This window comes from Protopterus annectens, chromosome 12.part0 (assembly GCF_019279795.1).
Source record: "Protopterus annectens isolate FY-2018-M chromosome 12.part0, PAN1.0, whole genome shotgun sequence".
In the NCBI taxonomy this organism is placed as follows: Eukaryota; Metazoa; Chordata; order Ceratodontiformes; family Protopteridae; genus Protopterus; species Protopterus annectens.
The window spans coordinates 1,189,576,383-1,189,591,757 of NC_056746.1; the positions used below are offsets into that span (position 1 = coordinate 1,189,576,383).

At 42.3% G+C, this 15,375-nt stretch overlaps 1 protein-coding gene across 6 annotated transcripts in view; it reads right to left on the reverse strand.

Annotated features, from left to right (window-relative positions):
• The window catches only part of ZNF335 (zinc finger protein 335), a 1,318,033-nt gene that overhangs the window by 1,199,446 nt on the left and 103,212 nt on the right, over window positions 1–15,375 (reverse strand). For all 6 annotated transcript variants that reach the window (XM_044090241.1, XM_044090238.1, XM_044090239.1 and 3 more), the window contains one exon: window positions 10,209–10,463. In XM_044090241.1, the coding sequence (XP_043946176.1) occupies window positions 10,209–10,427 (219 nt within the window). In that variant the 5' untranslated portion in view covers window positions 10,428–10,463. The remainder of the gene's footprint in view (window positions 1–10,208; window positions 10,464–15,375) is intronic.

A 15,375-nucleotide genomic window follows, 5' to 3' on the forward strand; every position in this document is an offset into this window, starting at 1 on the left:
GTCCAGAGTAAGACCATTCCTCCAAATCCTCAGAGCTGTAGGAATCATCCTCTTCCCGAAAAGCTACTTCTCTGCACATTTTAGGTACAGGCCTCAAAGGATGGTGAGATGGCTCTCTAGATTGCATGAAAGCCATAAATTCCTGTGCTATTTTAAGGAGGTCTTGGCCTTTCAGTATGAGCAGAGGTAGTGGAGAATCAAATGAAGTTATTTGCTTCAGTCTGATTGTCCATGTAATAGGGGTTAAAGAAGGATGCAGTCATACCACTGTAACTTTGGTTGTGATTTCAGTAGCTGGGAAAGACTGAGTCTCCCTCTGTAGACACAGTCCGAACATCGGAAGCTGAGGCCTCAGAGTGACCACAGACTCAACCATCACATGAACCATACTGATAATCGAAAGCAGTCTGGAAGCCATGTAAGGTTCCCAAGGGGTTGTGCCAGAGGGTTTGGGCCCAGAAAGAACTGAAGATGGTGAATAATGCCATCCTTATACCCTGACAATCTTAACATGTGCAATCCTACTCTGTCATGTTATATACAGCATTCTTTTTAGGACGGTCTGGGAGGCTTGTATGTTTTTGCTGTTATTGTTGGTTTATTTATCCTTCTGTGGTCTTGTACTGAATATCTTATTTTAAACTGAAATGTTATAATGTTGTTCTTGTTATCCTTGCTTCCTATGTACTCCCTGGTGAGTTGATACTCGGAATTTCATTTAGGCTGCACTTATGTAGTCCTAAATGACAATAAAGTTTACTTGACTTTGAAATCGCCAGATGAGGATGCTGCAAAAGTGCCTCTTCTTGGTCAGTCAGCTTAAGAAATGTATCTGCAGCTTTTTCAGAATCAGTGTCCTTAGCCTTTTTTGTCTTTCCAGTTTTTTGGATTGATCCTAGAGGATGCCAGAGTCTGTGGAGGCCCTGCAGTAGTTATGGATTGTGACGCCACTGAGGAAGCCAAAGAAGATGACTCCATATGGGCAGCAAATACCTCGGCCCTATTTTTAAGAGTTTTTGCACATAATTTTGCACAATCAGGACAGTTAGAGATGTCATGCAGAGGCTCCAAGTAGAACACATAAAATGAGTGAAAATCTTTATGCAGGATTTGCTTTTCACACTTCAATTATTTATTTTCTTGAACACTAAATTAGTAGAGAAATTTCCCCAATAGGGTACTTATCTGACTGGGAGGAGGACAAGATACCTGGAAACATGAGCCAACTGACAGACTGAGAGCATATTGAACACATGTGAAGTACATCAAACTGCATGGCCAGAAAGGACTGAAGATGGAGAAGGATGCCCTCCTTATACCCTGACATCCGGCCAGTTGGAAGTCCGTCAGCTAGGAGTGATGAAAAGACTCTGAAAATCAGGTCAGTCCCAGGCATCTGCATGGCAGGAATACCCAAGAATCAGTACTACAACACTGACTATGGAGGACATCTACTCTTATAATTTCCTACTATTAAGAGATAATCTGGAAAATTTTCAAGCCCGACTAAACCCTGAGTACACTGCTGCTTACATGGAAATGTTCACAGAAACCCTGTACAAGCATTCTCATAGCTGTATAGAGGCAGCTGTACCCACCAGGAAGAAGTACAGACCTAACTGAAAAAAAACACCCTAGTGAAATCACATCATCTGGTGGCTGTATAAGAGGAAAAAAAATCACGGTAAAAATTAGGAGGTGTAGCACTAAATAAGATAAAAACACTCTCAAAAACTAAATCAGTAACTCAGAGGGCAAATAAAGTCTATCAAAGCCAAATCTGAGATAAATTTGGCTTCCCAGGCCAAGGACAACCACAAGACATTATTTAGCTTTGTCTGTAACCCCAAAGGCAATGCACAATCATGTCCAGAGCTCATTGTTAATGGAGACACCCATACTGAGCCAGAAGATATAGCAAACTTACTGGCAGACAAATTCAGCTCTAACTTTACCCATCTCCCCTTCCCCTTAGCTTCCCCCCAGGAAACACCATCAAATATAATTCACTCTCTAAGGCCAACACCACTCATTGATGGGCCCTGACAATATCCCAGGCTGCCTTCTAAATAGAATGAAACATGACCTATGAGGCCTTCTGGAATCAGTACTTAACTGTAGCCTCTCAACAGGCTTTGTGCTTCATGAATGTAGAGTAGCTGCCATCCCTCTGCACAAAAGTGGGCCATCTTCAGACCCCTAAACTTCAGACCCACAAGTCTCACAAGTCTCACATGCAAAGCCATAAAAAGAATAATGACATAGGAAACCTCCAGATACTGGACCCAACCCAGTTTGGTTCTGTCAAGGACAGCTCATGCCTACTCAACCTGGTGGGCTTCTTTGAGAAGGTCACCAAGGCAATGGATGACAGCAAAAATATTCACCCTGCCTACTTTGACCTGGACAAGGCATTTGACACAATACCCCACACATGTATTGTTGACAAACTCAAGAGGTTAGCTATAAACCCTTATGTCACCTGGTGGATAGCCAGCTGGCTCATAAACAAGACCCATGAAGTTAGAATTGGGGAGTCCATCTCTACAAAAGAGGCCATTCACCAGCAGAGTCCTTGATGGATCCGTCCTGGGAACACTCCTTTTGGCAGCTATTTCTCTAAAGTCAAGGCCAATGTCAAGGGACTCTGGCTGACCAAATTTGCAGATGATTGCAAATTAGGAGCAGTCATAGAATCTCCCTGCCAAGACTAATATTTTCTAGGAAGGGCTGACACAAACAAAAAACTGGTATCAGAGCCTTGAACTAAAAATTAATTGTCAAGAAACGGATAATGATACCCTTTGGGAAGTCATTCACCCCTGGTAGCTACCAATCTGCCAGCACATTCCTAAGAATCAACCAAGTAGTCAGGAACTTCGGAACACACAGACATATCTACAGTAGTGAGGAATTCATTCTACTTTGTGCAGCTCATAAACAAAGGTATGGTACCTAGGACCACGGAGATTGTTCCACTATATTCAGCATTCATCAGACCTATCATTGAGTACAATGCCCTCTTTGGTATTTACCTAACCAGGCACATCCAACAATTGAACATCCACAGAGGTTCCTCCCTAAAAGAATACAGACTGAGAATAACATGTCTTATGCAGACTGCCTCAAAGTTCTATCATTTATGCTGTCTCCTACAGGCTGTTGAGGGGATATCTATGCCTGGCGTACAAGGAATTGTCTGACTCCACCTGATGGATCTCCTGCATATCTATAAAACAAACAGCACTAGAATTACCCATTCTAAAGACTTAAACATTGCCTATGACAAAGAGGATCTGATGGAGACACAAGTATATATCCCAGAGACCACCTTTTCTTTGGAACAGGCTCCTCATCCACATGGAGCAGAGTTATTCCCTATCCCAATTCAACTAACTTGGACAACTGATGGTTAACAGGAAATTCATCCCTGGTTTGTCAGCTATGTCTATAATGGGCACAAGCAGCCTGTAAATGGTTCACCTCCTAAGCCCCTGCTTTCACTCACCAAGGGTACCAGAACTTGTCAGACATTGGGATGCGGGGCTAAAAGGCCCCACTGGTCATTAACCTAGTGTACACCTATTAAACTAAATATTATTTTTCGACCATTTGTGTTATTCGACGACTGTTTCTGTCTATTTTATAGTGGTATTACCTGTTTTTCCTGTTTTTATAAGCTTTAATTGTTGGTTGCACTTCTTAGTTTAAGTTTGCTTAAAAGTTAAACTACAGGCTAATACACTCAAGTGTACTAGCTTTTGATAGCATTTAATCGAAAAGCAAAGCATTTATTGTGTTTTCTGTTCTGTCTGTGAAAAAAAACTTGAAAAAACAAAAAATTTTCTTGTTTTCCTAACTTTCCTGGCTAGTTTGTTCCAGTGATCAGATTTTGCTGATCCCTGGGCTTTGTCTTGGTTCCTGTACTTCTCCATTTTCTTTGTTTGGTCAGGGGGAAGTTTCTTTACTCACCAGTGGGAGTGGGGAGTACTGAGCTGCCTGTTTTTCCTCAGAGGAGTGGTTTAAGACAGTAACTTGTAGTTCAGTGGCCATTTTGGGTCATTTCCTGCCTTTTCCAGCCCCCTGCTATAAAGCACGCTTAAGCGTGGAGTTGCCACTCGAGTAGCATCGGGCAGTGCCAGTTTAACAAGGTTAAACTTTTTCTGGCTCCATAAAGTCTGTTCTTCATTTTTTCCCTTAGAACTGCTCTACTAGTAACCTAATCAGTATATCCCTTGACTAAAAAGCGCAGCACTTGTTCCTAAAAGTTTTTTTTTTTCTCAAAAAAAAAAAGGCTCAGCACTTGTCACTTCTATATTATACAAAGTCCCTCATTTGCGAAACCCCCCCAGGAGTACCCACTTCCTTACTAAGTCCTCTCTTATTCAGTCTCATACCTAACTTCTTAATTTTTCTAGCATGTCGAAGGGCCAGATGCTGGTGTCCTCTCCTGCCCAGTTGGTGAATCTGGGAATATTGAGGCAATGTTACAATTGCCTCGTGTACACAGACAACCCTCTCCTCCTCTCACATAACACAAATACTTGCAAGAGATGCAGCTATTTAGCCAAACTGGAGGCTGAGCTCTCTCAACTCAGGACTGGCAAGACCAGACAGGAGGAGAAGGCAACTACACACACCACAAAACCAGCCTCACATAATGCTACCACACCACTGAATCAAACACATAAACACACAAAGACATACTCGGAGGCTCTGAGTAAAAATTTACCTAAACAGCAGAGGCCTCCAAAGCAGACACCCAAACAACTGCTACCTCAAGACACCCCACAAGCAACACATAAACCACAAAATCAGTGTGCAAAGCAGTCACAGCCCTTAAGGCCAAATACAACACCAAACATACTTGTCATAGGTGACTCTATCATAGTCAGACACAAAGACGTCCCACTCACCAGGCTGAACAAGGAGAGGGTCACAGTAAGCTGCCTATCGGGCGCTAGAATCCGCCACATAACACAAGCACTCGGGTCACTCCATGGCAAGTACAAATATGACACAGTCATTGTCCATGCTGGTGTGAACGACCTGAGACATACCTCCCTGGACTACATGAAAAGAGACATAGAGGAGCTCTCTGATTATGTAGCCCAGGCAGGTATGACCCTGACCCTGAGCAGTATCCTTCCTTCACCAAGAATGATGCCACAATATAGAGACAAGATGATCAGCTTTAACAACTGGCTTAATGTCTGGTGTCATTCAAAGGGGATCCAGTGTCTGTCTGCCTGGGATGACATGCTTGACAAGCCACGCTGCTTCAAGGGACGGTTTGCACCTGTCACCCTGGGATTCCGGATATTGGCTAAGGCTCTTGCCACCCCATAGTGCCTTTTTAGGCAAGGCTCAAATTCTAAACCTACCACCCTAGAAAACAAAAATGGGAAGAAACTGAGGGTAATGCTGCTCAATGCCAGAAGTCTAAATCTCAAAATGCACGACCGAGGCCCTTCTCAGTATGGAGAACATCGATGTCTGTGCTGTAACTGAAACCTGGTTCAAGGCTCCTGAGAGCACCCGGCACTATTAGGTTTTACCTCATATCATGCGTTCGGACCACACCACAAAAGGAGGGGTGTATCCATATTCATAAAGGATACCCACACCTCCAGGTTGGTGGCACTTCGAAACCATCCAGGTGCAACTAACCATAGGCAAAACTGCTCTACAAATTGTAGCATGCTACAGGCCACCCTCTCAAACTCAGGAACCCCACACAGCCTTCCTGAAGACACTGGAGGGTATAAATGTATCTCCAAACACCATCATATTGGGTGACTTCAACTACCCGAATATAGACTGGGAACATTACTCAAGCCCTAACTTTCTAGCCCAACGTTCCTGGAGTTCATAAATTCAAATGCCATGGAACAGCTAGTCACTGTTCCCACGAGAGGAGAAAATATACTAGATCTCATTATCACAAACATGGGGACAAAATGCTCCACACTGGAAGTATATCCCTCATTGGTGAGATCTGATCATAAACTAATCTCACTGGAAATCCACATCCCACCCCAAACAAAAAAGACCACAGTGAAGAACTTCTCTAAAGCAAACTTCACACTAAAGACTGGTGTGGTATCCTTCAAGGCCCCTGAGCCAGTGGAAACCACAACCCAAGCTGCGGAAGCCCTTACAAATGCCTTCTATGAACACCTCCAGGACTACATGGATCAGGCAATCCCAAATAAAACCAAGACTCTTTCCACAAAGGGCAAACGTCCGGTCTGGTGGACCCCAGCCATTAACAAACTTTACAATAAGAGGAGAAAGCTATTACATGATAGAACAAAATCCATACAAGGGAAGTCACCCCTGATCATTATTAGTAAAAAAATACGAGCACTCATAAGATCAACTAAGGCCAATTTTGAGAGAAAAATTGCCATGGATTCAAAGGACAATCATAAGGCCTTTTTCAGCTATGTTAGGAACCTGGGTGGAAACTCCCAGATATGCTCAGAATTAGTCCAAAATGATACAAAAATCACTGAACCCACAGACATTGCCAACATACTGGCAGACAGGTTCAGTGCAAACTTCACCCCTCTCCCCTAAAGGAGAGATAACTATCCCAGCCAGTGTAGCCTCCCAGACATCTCAAATGCGCAGGTGAAAGCTGCTCTCTCTAAAGCTAAAACTTAGCATCAATTGGGACGGATGGTGTCCCTGGCTGTGTGCTACGAGCTAAATGAGGAATTAAACCGCACATAAGGCAGATGTTTAATTTCAGCCTTACCACAGGATCGTGCCCAAGGAGTGGCGTCGGCAACTGTGGTCCCACTCCACAAAGGCGGTGCCTCTACGGACCCTGGTAATTACCCCATAAGCTTAAAAGTCTAGTCTGCACAGCTATGGAGAGGATCATAATGGAGCTCATAAACAAAGATATAGGGGACTTGCAGACATTGGACCCGACCCAGTTTGGCTTCGTCAAGGGTAGATCATGCCTTTTGAACTTGGTCGACTTCTTCGAAACAGTCACCAAGGCCATTGATGAGGAAAGGCAGTCCATACAGCCTACCTTGACCTTGCACACAATACCCCACTCGGGTATTGTAGAAAAACTTACCAGCTTAAATGTAAACCCATATGTCACAAGATGGGTTGCAAACTGGCTTAAGGACAGAACCCACAGGGTTAGAGTTGCTGGCGCTATGTCAGACTCCAAGCCGGTCACAAGTGGTGTCCCACAGGGCTCGGTCCTTGGCCCCCTATTGTTCGGCATCTACTTCTCAGAAGTACAGACCAACATGGGAGGACTTTGGCTGACAAAGTTTGCAGACGACTGCAAACTGGGCACCATAGTAGAAAGTGCATCGGACACGGATATCCTTCAGAAGGGACTCACGGAAACAGACAGCTGGTGCCAGAGCCATGGCCTGAAGTTAAACGCCAAAAAATGTATAGTCATACCCTTCGGGAAAAACAAGGTAACTCCAAGCTACCATATAGGTGGCAATCCACTAAGCACAGAAGAGGTTATCAGGGACCTGGGGACACAGGTTGACAATGGCCTTTCTTTTGACACTCACGTTGCTAAAGTGGTTAGAAAGACCTTCTACATTGCCCACCTGATCATGAAGGGATTCACATCCAGATCTAGTGAGGTCATTGTTCCCCTGTACTCTTCACTTATCAGACCAATGATCGAGTACAATGCCCCATTTGGGATGTATCTCACCCGACATCTGCAGCAATTGGAGAGACCCCAAAAGTTCCTCACCAAAAGGATAAAGGGACTCCAAAATCTGTCATATGCTGCCAGATTGAAGAAACTCCAGCTCTATTCAGTCGCATACCGTCTGCTCAGAGGTGACATGTGCCTGACATACAAGGCCATGTCCAACCCGGAATTAATGGACATGCTCCACCTCAAAAATCCAAATCCACCAAAACCACTAGAGCAAGCGACTTAAACCTTAGCACGGATATAAATAGGACGTGCTGGAGGGATAGATTTATCACTCAGAGACTCCTATGCTGTGGAATAAAATCCCGGTCCATGTGAGGCAGAGCACCTCGCTGGCTCTGTTCAAGAGAAATCTTGATCTGTGGATGGGAAATCGTAGGTTTACCCCGGGAATCATCTCTGTGTCACTGCTGGACAGAGGCACAACAAACTAATGGGCACAGTATTTTTTCATATAAGGGGTGGCGTAAGCCACAAAACTTTGGGCTAGGCTTATAAATGCCTTAGGGCAGATAGCCTAGTATAAACCTATGAACCTATGAACCTATTAAACTGATAAGGATAACAATGACCACAAGATAACATTCAAGCAGGATGTAGACTACCTTTTCGATAAGTAAAGGAAGGCTCAAGACAGTACAGAAATTATTAAGAACAGTGTAAAGATGGTTTGAAGTAACAAAAGCCTCATTCAATATACTATGAAATATTCCATCTATCAGTTAAGTATTTCGGTATCAAACAAATAACTGGAGCCAGCACATCAAAGCTTTACAAGAGTCTGGTAAGACAAAAGTCCAGCCCACCAGCTGTAATATACATTCTTGAATATACTGATTTGTTGAACATGATTTTGCTTATGTCAACTGCAGACCAAGTAGAAAAACAAATTACATCAGACATGAAAGTGATGCCCATGGACTCAGAGGAAGTACAGATCTCACAGTGGCAACCTGGTTAATGAAACATCAGCCATCTCATATGGATGTGAAGAAAATGTATGTCAGGCAGTGAGGTAGGCTGGGCCATACACTCAGTCTACCACCCAAAAGAACACGGCTGGTTGATTTGCTGCTGCTGAGATATCTCTGATAAGCAGACTTCTTATGAAAAATGTTAGTCCGATAATGATCGTAATGCTGTTACTCCTAAAGCCCATACACCGCCAATGATTTTTAAAACTTTGCCCATAATCTGAGTGGCAGTAGGTGTTTTTTCTTTGTTTTCATAAAATAATGAGTTCAAGGTGAGCTGCATTTGCTCTCTTTTGGGCTTTAGGTAGGGCAGCCAGCATGACTCCCACCCAGATTGCATAGGATGTTTCCTCTGCAACAGACCCCAGGCTTGGATTATACCAACCATGTGCAGTAAGGGGAAACCCATGTGCTACTGCTGCAACACAGATGCACTTGGCATGTATACCAGAAGGCAGCAGCTCTACAGCATACCATTCTGAGATGCCTAAGGTAGGCACAGACATCATTTGTGCCTTTTATTTCTGATACAAAAGTAAAATGAAATGATATTGCATGTGAAGGGTTGTGCATTTGTGTGTAAATACATACACCCACATACTCCATTCTCTTACTGCTGCAAGGGAGGAAATAAAGACGGACAAGTGGACAGAAAATGGGTGGAGGTGACTTGCACCAGATGAGTCCAGATCATTTCTTCAGGGAAGAATAAATACTGTTGCAGTGCTTGCATCCCAGCTGGCACTCTGGTATCCAAGTCCATTCCCAAATTAACACCACTGGTACTGCAAATACTGATCACAGCCCTCATGCCTACAGTTTATTTCAGCAATTTAAAACTTCACACAGTGCTACTAATTCAATCAGTTTTCTATTCCAGTAAATGTACAGAAAAAGTAACATATTAGAAGAGTAATATTTGCCTCTTAACAGACAACTCTCTTTAAGTCAAATTTTAGTACACATACTTAGACTGATTAAACAATTTTTCGTTGACTTTCAAAATTATTTGATGTACTTTGTTTGATCCCATTGCAGTGATCCTATTAACTTTACAACATTCTCAGTGAATGGAATACTTAGTATATTTGATTTTTTTCCATGTTCGTTACTACATTTTTTATTCTTTGCAAAAATAAATGTAAATAATAATGTAAAATATACACCACAAGCCACAGCCTACATTTACTCCAGTCATTCTCTCTCGTACCCCTATTTCTTCATTGCTTACAACTGGAACTGCTCCAAGAATGCATTCCTGTTCACCTTAAAATGAAGTAAATAAAGTGCAAGTATATTTAATCAGGGACAGCACTCCAGCAGATATGCAGAAACATTTTTGGGCCATACTAAAGTCTTATTCTTTGATCTCATGATTGTCCAGTTCTCTACAAATAATATTGCTGAAGTCAGATCTTTTTTGATTGTATTATAAGGAACCTACAAATGTCTCCTAACCCTCCACAGAGTGAATGAAATGTACAAAAGATCAAACTAAAGTCACCAGAGGCACAAACCTGCACTAAAATGTCATCCGAGCTCTGTCCTACCCCAGAATCTGCCTGCATGCTGTTATCTGGTTCTGCAACTGTAATGGGTGCTGATGCAGCATCACTGCTGTCTGCAGACATGGCCTCAGAGCTCTCCACACCCATTCCACTCTCAGACGGCACTTCTAGACCTCGAGGCGCAGCATCACTGCTGCTCTCTACAGCACTCTCTTCCTCTGCTTCCATGATGATACTCGTAGTAGTGGTACACAGAAGGAATGCCTGCAACAACAGCAGAAAAAAACTTCAGTCACAGTGATCTAAACAAATCACATAAAATGCCAACTCCAATTACATATAGAACTTTTTACCCATTAGATCTAAGCTGGTATTTAACATTTATTGTATTCATTTACTGTAAATTAGTGTTGTAAATTCACAATAAGGCATTTCTGCACAATGCAGTCACAGCTTGCAGTGAATGTGGTGCAAAAACAGTTGAACCTTTAAGACAGGACATGAATGAAAATTTTACCTCACCAGCACTACACTTTCTGACTAAATGACAGCCTTAAGTTCTGGACTGCAACTGGACTGGTTTCAGCCTTACCCAGGTGCAAGCAACCACATTCAAACTTGCTCAGTGGATTAGATTATGAACTATATTTAATGGAACAATGCAAGATGCCAAAGGAAGTTCTAAAAAGATAAAAAAATAACAGCTATACCTTCAAACAACGAATTTAAATAGCTAGCTAATGAAGAACTGATGAGCTCTACCTACACATAAGCTTAGTCCTTCATACTATGGAGAAATGAAGATGCAGTGAAACAGAATTTGATGTACAATAAAAGAAGAGCTCAAATAATTGAGAAGGTCATAGAAAGTTTTACCATGTATGTGGCCCTGGCCATTGCTGGAACAGTGGATGAAAATCACATCTTACAAAAGAAAATAGTCGCTTTCTGTTGGTGAAGCCTTTAAAAATGTGTTTTGTGAACCTCGGATGGAAGGTACTTAGTCACACAGCCTTGGACATGCTTTCAAAAAATGTATAAAACTTCACAGTTATTCAGTCATAAAATAAGAAAAGTAAAAAGTCAACATCTGTTTGCTTGTCTGCAGCACACATGTGGATTAAAGAAAAGAAAACTTGCAAGAAAATACTGGAAAGGTCTCAAATTAGACTGCATCTTGCAATAGCAAGACAAAGTAACAAATGATGGAACAGGTAAAAAAGCATAAGAAAACAACCTGACTTTTAAGAAGGTTCTTGATATATGCAAGGGGCAAAATTTAGTAATAAATAAGCAAAAAAGTGTTTTATGTTTTTAAAGAAGTCCATTTTCAACAGGAAACCTTACAGAGCACTTGAGTAGAGTTTCTTTAAAGATATGCACTTGGAAGAGACCTAAGAGTATATTGATGTCAGAGTAGTCAAAGAAAAGTAACTGTGTGTACTTACCATAACTCTGAATATGTAAGCAGACACCAAGTTCAGCTCAGTCAGCTTGAGTTCTCAGAGGCTATTGGCGCCATGCCTCTGATGTTCCCAGCTATCCTAGTTTATGTAATATATCTTCTAGAACTTACTATTTTTTTTCTTCCTTGCCTCAATAGAAGCAAGATTAGGTTCAAACATTAATGGTAAAATGCTCATCTGGCTGACCATTTATATCCCAGCCATATAATCCCAGACTGAATTTAGCAAGACATGGATTAATATCAGACACCAACAGGATGAATTACTTTGGACCTAGTTATGTCCCCTTTCCATACTTATGTACTGACAAGTTTTGCACATTTCCACTTCAGGTAAAACATAAGGCGAGACAAAATTGAGAGATACATGACTGGGAATACGTCCAAACAGATTTAATATTATGGCAAGTACACAACTGTGTCAGATGTTGAATGGTTTGGCTGCAGAACTTACAGGACACAGTCCTATGCAGAATGACCCTCCTGTATAGGGAAATCTTCTGGTACATTCCCCAGACAGCTGTCAACCTAAAGGATGTACAACAAAAACTCTTACCAAAACATATACATTGCAGACAAAACCAGTTAAGTACAAACGCTACCCATCGATAGAATGTGAAATAAAACTACCTAAACATAAACTGGTTTAGTAAAATTACCCTGGAGTATATTTGCTAGGATCTTGTAAATTCATCAAGATAAAACACAATACTGTTAACCACCACTTGCAAAGGTACTGCATCATGACATTCCTATCTGCTCTTCCCCTTTTACAAAAAGTCAACTGATTATCCTAAACGGTGATGTACACCTCATACAGAACGTTAACTACCAGCGGACATCAACGGTATGAATAAGACATTCTCCCAAATTAGAATACGGAGGAAGACAGACGCAAGTGAACTTAGTCAGTCTGGTCTCAACAACCATCTTAGGGTGAAATTATTTATTTATTTAACATTTGTTTACTGAGAAAGTCCGACTTGGAATGAGCCGATTTTCAGCAGAGACCCAGGGAAAAATGCTCCAGACGCATGTCTTTGTAACATGGGAGGAAACTGGAGCACCCGGAGGAAACACAGAGGACATGCAGACTCTGCACAGAATGTACCCCAGCCAAGAATCGAACCAGAGAACCTCTTGCTGTGAGGTGACAACGTTAACTGCTGCACCACTGTACCATGCAAATGATGGATAATATGCAAAAGACACCTTGTTCCTCAGAAAGGGGAAAATGGTACATTGTACAATTTGGAATCTACCTAGCTGAGGTCAGTGCAACCAGAAACGAGGGTTTCGGGGCATAAAATGTTAAATATGCACTATCCGGTTGCTCAAAAGGGAGGTACGGTGAGATCATTCAACACACAACATATATTCTAAGGGAACCTACACTTCAAAAAGGGTTTAGAGATTTTAGTGTGAATTCAGATGGCGTCTTGCTCAGCAACATGAAAGCTAAAGACGCCCCCAAAAGAAAAAGGCTTCCATTTATCTGAATAAGGTTTTCTGTGTGGATGTTTTCCGTGAAGATTAGTGAACAGCTACCCTTAAGGGTTTGACTTAATGGACACAGAATGAGCAGAACAGAAAGAAAATCATGCAGTAGGTCCTACAACCCATGGGCTGTTAGGGCATCAACAGGGAGAGAGACTTCTGAGAGACTAAGAGAAAAGAAATTGACACACTTCAACCATGATGGAAGCTGTCCCCACTGCCTCAAGATATTCCAAACAGCTCTCAAGAGCAACCACTCATGACAGGAAAGAGATTCCTGCTCACACCTGTCTGCCAAACAATTCAAGTTTCCTGGGATGTAACTAGCCAACACAAAGAGGCCTGCTGATGAAGCCCATTGTCAAGAACACATGGCTTTCAATTAATTCAGTAAGAGTAGAGACCTCTCTGCTTGTTGATGTTGAAACCAGTAACATACAGTCAATCTGCATGGACACATAGCCATTGAGAACTCACTGCCTCATTGCCTACAGTTCGAACTGGTCATTCTCAAAAATTTATATATACTTTAACTTCTTTTTTTTACTAAATACTTTTTTATTATTTCAAATAAGATGTCTTAAGAAACAGATAAAATAAAGATAAGTAACATATTTGCAATTGTAAAACATTACTAACTTCAAACCATATACTTTAACTTCTGATGGACTGGAAACCCTCAGTTGTACAGTGATTAATAAAGTACAGTTGTGTACACTTACCATAAATGTAGAAGTTCAAGTGTATTCACTGTTGCAGTCATTACATTTGGGTTATATGCTTGCAGGTAGCCCTCAGTCGGCCTGATTAACAAAGTCTTGGGTCCTGCGTCAGTTGATAGGTTCACAGGTTGGTACTGGTTTATCTGCCCGAAGGCATATATTAGGCCAGCCACGTTGTGCGGTATTCACCGCCCCTTTAGTAGTTCCCTAGACCCTTGTACTAGCAGCTAGTACCCTTGGCCCCTATCTAGTAGTGCTGTTGGTGTGATCCCTGGTGTGAATATTCTGTTACCCATCCACTCATCAAGGTTCCTCTTGAAGAGTGATAGTGAGGGGCTCTGGACCCTGTTCCATAGTAAGGGAAGTCTCTGCGAAGGGAATCTATTACTCCAGCATGTTCTATTCATTGTTGTGTTGAGGTTTATATCCCTAGAGCGTGTAGCTCGAGTAGATTTGGTTTTGCTAAGATGGAGCATGTTCAACAATTCTGGGTTGGACATGGCTCTGTACGTTAGACAGAGATCGCCTCTGAGAAAGCGGTATGCAACAGAGAACAGTCTTAGCTTTTTCAATCGTACTGCATAGGGCAACTGTTTGAGGCCAGTATTCCTCTTGGTTAGGTACCTCTGTGGTCTCTCCAGCTGCTGGAGATGTCTAGCCAGGTACATTCCAATTGGCGCATTGTACTCAATAATGGGTCTGAAGAGGGAAGAGTAGAGGGGCACCATTATATCCTTAGATCTTGATGCGAACCCTTTCGTGATCAGATGGGTCACATAGAAGGATTTTCTAACCACTCTGGCAACATGGTTATCAAAGGAAAGCTGACTATCTACTTGGGTCCCTAGATCCCTTATTTCTTCTTCAGATTTCAGGGGATTACCTCCTATGTTGTAGTTTGTGGGTACTTTGTTTTTTCCAGAGGGGATTACTATGCATATTTTTGCATTTTACTTGAGACCATGGCTTTGACACCATGCATCAGTCTCATTTAGGCCCTTCTGGAGGATCTCCATGTCGGCCAGAGACTCTTATTATAGCACCTAGTTTGCAGTCGTCCGCAAACTTAATCAGCCACAGCCCTTCCGTGCTTGCCTGTACTTCTGAGAAGTATATGCCAAACAGAAGGGCCCCAGGACAAAGCTCTGAGGCACACCAGTCGTTACTGGTCTGGATTTGGACATAGATCCTGCTACTCTTACTTTATGGAATCTGTCCAAGAGCCAGTTTGCGATCCATCTTGTGATGCAAGGGTTTATGCCCAGGCTGGTGAGCTTATCAATAATACCTGAATGGGGAATGGTGTCAAATGCTTTAGCAAGGTCAAGGTAAGCTGTGTGTACCTCCTTTCCCTTATCTGTAGCCGGAGTAAGTGTCTCAAAGAAATCCACCAGGTTCAGGAGGCATGATCTTCCCTTGACGAAGCCGAACTGTGTGGGGTCCAGCGAATGGAGGTTCCCAATCTCTCCATTTATGAGTTCCATAATGATTC